The following is a 6,166-nucleotide window of genomic DNA, read 5'->3' as shown; positions in this document are numbered from 1 at the left end:
TATTTTACTCATGTGCACATTGAATAGAATGTAAAAATGGCAAAAATCATATTGGTCCTAAAATAGGCTTCATTTTATTTATGTAAAATATAATTGTATTAAAATTCTTTTGATTTTGCAGTGAAATGTGACCTGGACATGTTCTTGACAGGTTTCATGAGACAACGCGCACACACACACACACACACACACACACACACACACACACACACACACACACACACACACACACACACACACACACACACACACACACACACACACACACACACACTGATGTGACAGCTCTAATCTCTCCAAGGCTGAAGGAAAAGAAAGGTTCTAATTATAGCGAAGGTGTCCGTGCCGCGCTTGTGTTTTCAGAGGCTCTGCTGCGGCGTCAGTCACGGACTGAACTGAAATCACAGTGTGAATCGGTGCAGCTTTGTTTCACATCATTATTGCACATCACATCTGATTGTTGCACTGGGCGAATTTTCCAGGAAACGGGGAGGAGCAAGAGAACTGCGAAAAATCAACACACATTCAAAGACCGCATGACATTCAAATGACGAGGTTTTGTGGCTTCATATCTGCTCACTTACATTAAAACCTGACAAAATGATCTTTTCAGAAGATGTATACATTAAAAAAACACACATTTTAGGTTTAAATGTTAAAATTCCTTCAAAGATTTTAGCTTGATATGCAACTATAAGCAAAGTTGGGGTCAACACACCTGTGCAAATGAAAGCATAGTGGTTATTTAAAAAAGTAAAAGAAAACTGTGCTTTTAAGCCATTTCATGAGGTCTGTAGAGCACTAGAGTTCAGCCAGAAATGAAAATTTGCTGAAAATGCACTCAACCCTCAGGCCATCAAAGATGTAGATGAGTTTGTTTGTTCATCAGATTTAGAGAAATGTAGCATTGCATCTGTTCCAAGTAATGTTATATTTTGGGTGAAAATGAAGTTAGTAGAATGTTGTAAGAAACATTTTTGAAACCTTTAAATAATGTTATAATTGCGACAAGAAAACTGAACATTCTTATAATAATAACATTACAATTTTCAAATAACGTTTGGGTGGAAGTTACTAGAATGCTATATGAAACATTTTTGTAGACATTAACGTTCTAATCACGACAAGAAAACTAGACATTTCAAAAGAAACAACATTTTTATAACCTAAATTTGTTTCCTGCGTATGGACTCATATTTTGGCCAGAAGCGACGGTTTGAAGTTATAAACGTCTTAATGATGGATTTGTTTCTTACAAACACACAGCTTTTTGCTTCACAACACATTAACTGATGGACTGGAGTGGTGTGGATTATTGTGATGTTTTTATCAGCTGTTTGGACTCTCATTCTGACGGCACCCATTCACTGCAGAGGATCCATTGCTGAGCAAGTGATGCAACGCTACATTTCTCCAAATCTGATGAAGACATCTTGGATGGGCTGAGAGTGAGTAAATGTAAATTTTTGGCTTAACTATTCCTTTAAGTGTCCCATTTGAGATCAACATCCCACATACAAACACACACACAGACAACAATGAATCCACTAGAGATACTAGAGCAAATAAAATCATAAATGACCGAAGGTCACATTTATTAAACTTATCATGTTTACTTTCTCTCTACTCTGTAGTTTAGTATAGTCGATACACTAATACTTCATTTTTAAACACTTGTGCCTCTACACATCTTAATACACTTATTGCAACGACAGAGGCCTTGGAAGGGGGTTCGAGGGGGTGTTTGATTTGCTACCTGAAACAGAGGGGAAGCCACAGGTGGATGTGTGTCCTTTATACAGATGCGACATTTAAATGGAGAGCCGACTCGTTTTAAGCAGGAAACATTTCACTATCCATATCGTGATTTTTTTTTTCATTGCGCCGACTGGCTTCAGAGTCTGTATCCACACCGAAAATAAACGGGAAACTCCAAATGTCGTGAGCAGTCCGATCGATCCATAAGTGTGCTTTTCTGTTCACAGGGCGTCCGCTTTCAGAACTGTCCAATCACAGGCTTATTCTATTCCAGACTGTCCAATCCAATTCATCAAATCCATCTGAGTCTCTGCTGGTCCCGCCTTCCCCGTCTCTGGCCGATATAAACTGTACGTCAGCCAGAGGTGATACAGTAGCTGCAAACGCAACAACATCCCGTGCATCAGAATTGCGTAACAAAAGCGTCAACATTTGCCATTTCTTTCTTTCTTTTTTTTTTTTTAAAGAAACATTTTTAGACAAAATATATTGCATCTTAACAGGTGAATCTCATGAGTAATATCTGGGACAAAAATCCCCCCAAAATAATAAAAATATATATATATTTTTGCATGACTAAAAAGGGAAATTAACCAGGGCCATTAAGGTTTGCATGTGAATTTTTACTTTTTGTACTGAATTTATATTAATAAAACAAATACAATAAAATCACTGTGTAATGAGATTTTATGCATTACAGTTACTTTCTGCATAAAAGAAAATGTGCTTCATTGTCATTCACATAACACGCAAAGCAAAAATAAAATATAGGTTTAATGTTCATTATGCAAAATATAATTGCTTAATGTTTTTTATGCATTTATTTATAAGTATTGTGTGTCTATATAAATCACACAAAAGCTTCATTCATCAAGCTACATTTTTAGACAAAAATAGATTGCATCTTTTAACTGGCTAATCTAATCAACAATGTCAAACAAATGTCTGGGTCAAATATCACCCTAAAAAAAAAGAAATAAATATTTTGCATGAATAAAAAAGGGAAATTAATAATTTTTTAGGACTGTTGAGATTTACATTTTTGGTACTGAATAGTTACAAAACAAATATAATAAAATCTTTGTGTAATGAGATTTTATGCATTACAGTTAATTTCTATGTTTAAGCAAATGTGCTTAATTGTCATTAACATAATGTGCAATGCAAAAATAGGTTTAATTTTCATTATGCAAAATATAATTGTTTTTTATGTATTCATTTATCAGTACTGTGTCTATATAAATCACACAAAAGCTTCAATATTTGCCATTTGTTCTTTAAAAAAAATAAGTTTTTAGACAAAATATATTGCATCTTTCACCCTAAAATAAAAATAAGACATTATATGTTGCATGAATAAAAAGGGAAATTGCGTTGAGATAATGTATTTTGACAGTATTTTTTGTAGTTATTTTCTACATTTAAAAAAAAAAGTGCTTACTTGTCATTAACAAGATGCAATTCAATAAAAGAGGTTTCAATTTTTATATGGAAATTCAAATTTTTATGCATACATTTTTCAGTATTCTGTGTCTATATAATCACACAAAATCTTCAATACTTGCCATTTCTTCTTTATATATGCACAATTACTCATTCATATATATATATATATATATATATATATAACAAAATATAACAATTGTGTCCAGGCAGTAATAGATTTTATGCATTACAGTAAAATTCTACATTAAAGAAAACGTGCTTATAAACATTGTGCCAACACAAATTTCTTATTTTAAGCAGAATATAATTTCCTACTTTTTCTTTTGATTTTGGGATGAAATCTGACATGGATATTTCTTTGTGAGATTCACCCTAACATCATATTTCTCTTAATACACACATACATATATAATGCATATATCCAGTGATTTACAGGACGTGCACAGTGAGCAAACAGCATTTGGGGTTGTGTATTTGTTCAGGGTGTGGACACAAAGTGCTAAATGAAGTTTATGCCGAGGATGCGTGACACAAAATCTCCCTATAGCAGTGTTGCTTAGCAACCGTCCCTTCCAGACTGACTCACATGATGCTCAGGCCAAATCTCTGAATTACATCTCAGAATTAGCATTAGCTAAACACACACTGCACATATGAATCACACAGAGGTCAGAGGATGCAGATGAATGACTCGAGTGGCATGAGCTGTCACCCTGTAGTTAATAATGAATGATGGAATACTTTCAATCAGACAATGTGTTAAATTAGTTATGACTATGAATGTTTTTGCAAGCATGAAAATAAATATGACTCACAATTTTCATCAACAGAGTGAGATCAAATCAACATGAAATCAAAACTCCTAAATACACATTCCTGTGCACAATTCATAATGGCACGTTTTATAAAAATGCATTTAATTATTTTGTAATTATTCAACCCCTTCAATTTAATCAACTGGCTCTAATTAGCGGAAGTAATGTCCGCTTTCATTTTCTGTAGGCAAAATTTATTTTCTTAATTTATTATTTAGATATTTGGAAGACTGAGATTTTTTGCATTAATTTCTATATTCTACAAACGAATTTCTACATTAAAGAAAATGATATTATTGTCATTAACAATCTCCCTTTCAAAAATAAAAATAGGTTTAATTTTTTGCAAAGTAGAATTCAAAATGTTAACACTGAACACTGTAATAAAACTAAACAAAAACTGAAATGAAAATAAACAGAAATTATAGACATTAAAAACTAATAGAATTGCAAAAACATTACTGAAACTTTAACTAAAATTAAAATCGAAAAAGAAAATAAAAAATGAAAACCTATTTAAAACTATAACAGCATCTCAATGTTACTATACTAAAACTAAAATGAAACAAATAATAAAAACTATAAAGATATATATAAAAAAACTAATACAAATAACAAAAACACAACAAAATTACTAAAACTAACTCAAATTAAAATAGAAAATAGAAAATTCTAAATATCAATAAAAACTATAAGAAATATATGAAATAAGATTAATAAAACTATATAGACATTTAAAAAAGAAATAATAAAAATGACTAAAATTAAACTAATTGTTATTAGTTTATAATTAAACTAAAATGAATGACTAAAATTAAAATGAAGCTAACTTAAAATATTAATAAAACTATAACAGTATCTCAAAGATATTAAAAAACTTAGTAAGTTTTACAAAGTAACATTTTTATTAAAACATGCACTTATTTTGCACAATTAGACCAGGAAGGTGTTTTTGGGAGTGCAGGGTGCTACAATCAAATGTAGTAGATGCAGTGTTTCATGTTGACTTAACCGTTTTCTATAAATAGTCAGAGCAGCATCAGAGAGCGATCGGATCAAGTTTGATCCGCCAATCAGAGTCCTTCTCTCTCCTCAGTGACATCACACTGTTACCTGTGAGTCTCCCTCTAAGACAGAACGCTCCCCTCTGCTCGCTTGAGCCCCGTCAACACAACCTCTGAGCAGTTATCTGTGTGTACAAGCAGTGCAATGATGCCGCTTCAGTCCAGACAGAAGACATGCGTTCAACGCAAACCAGCAGTCCTTCACTCGCAGAAGCAGACACGTGAGCTCGTGCTTCACTAATTCAATCTGCTTCTGATCGGGTCTCTGGAAGCTTGTCTCAGATTAGATACCTGAACTCTCCCTGAATAAATGTTTAATAAAAGAAAATCACATTAATTGGGCGAATCTTGCAAAAACCAGGATCAGGTCATTTTTTTAGCCCCAAAATCAAAACAGAAAACAAAAAAATATATTTTACATAAATAAAAAGAAGCCTGTTTTTAGGACAAATATGATTTTTTTTGCATAAGGACATTATTTTCATGACAATTAAGCACATTTTCTTTTCAAATATTAAATATATAATATATATATAAATTTAATTGTGAAATAATTATGTAAAAAAACTATTTTCATTACTGTAATATAATAATATATATTTAAAATGTAAATTGTGAAATAATTATGCATCATGGAATAATTTATGTAAAAAAAAAAATCCATTCTCATTACTGTAACACAATATATATTTAAAAATTTAGCTGTAAAGTAATTATGGATTATTGTAGTAATTTATATATTCAATCTGCTTCTGATCGGGTCTCTGGAAGCTTGTCTCAGATTAGATACCTGAACTCTCCCTGAATAAATGTTTAATAAAAGAAAATCACATTAATTGGGCGAATCTTGCAAAAACCAGGATCAGGTCATTTTTTTAGCCCCAAAATCAAAACAGAAAACAAAAAAATATATTTTACATAAATAAAAAGAAGCCTGTTTTTAGGACAAATATGATTTTTTTTGCATAAGGACATTATTTTCATGACAATTAAGCACATTTTCTTTTCAAATTTTATGCAGATAAATACATAAATAAATACAATTAATATTCGCATTACTATAACCCAACATATATTTAAAAT

At 31.6% G+C, this 6,166-nt stretch overlaps 1 protein-coding gene across 1 annotated transcript in view; it reads right to left on the bottom strand.

The window, feature by feature from the left end:
- Positions 1-1,461: 1,461 nt before the first annotated feature.
- LOC107656457 (potassium voltage-gated channel subfamily C member 1-like) overlaps positions 1,462-6,166 on the bottom strand; it is a 53,570-nt gene continuing 48,865 nt past the window's right edge. Inside the window, exon 4 of the mRNA XM_016444331.1 lies at positions 1,462-2,135. Coding sequence (XP_016299817.1) covers positions 2,019-2,135 — 117 coding nt within the window. The 3' untranslated portion in view covers positions 1,462-2,018. The remainder of the gene's footprint in view (positions 2,136-6,166) is intronic.

Source organism: Sinocyclocheilus anshuiensis, unplaced genomic scaffold (genome assembly GCF_001515605.1).
Source record: "Sinocyclocheilus anshuiensis isolate Anshui unplaced genomic scaffold, SAMN03320099.WGS_v1.1 scaffold183, whole genome shotgun sequence".
NCBI lineage: Eukaryota > Metazoa > Chordata > Actinopteri > Cypriniformes > Cyprinidae > Sinocyclocheilus > Sinocyclocheilus anshuiensis.
Note: the sequence above shows the minus strand (reverse complement) of the source record. Positions and strands in the feature narration are given on the sequence as shown.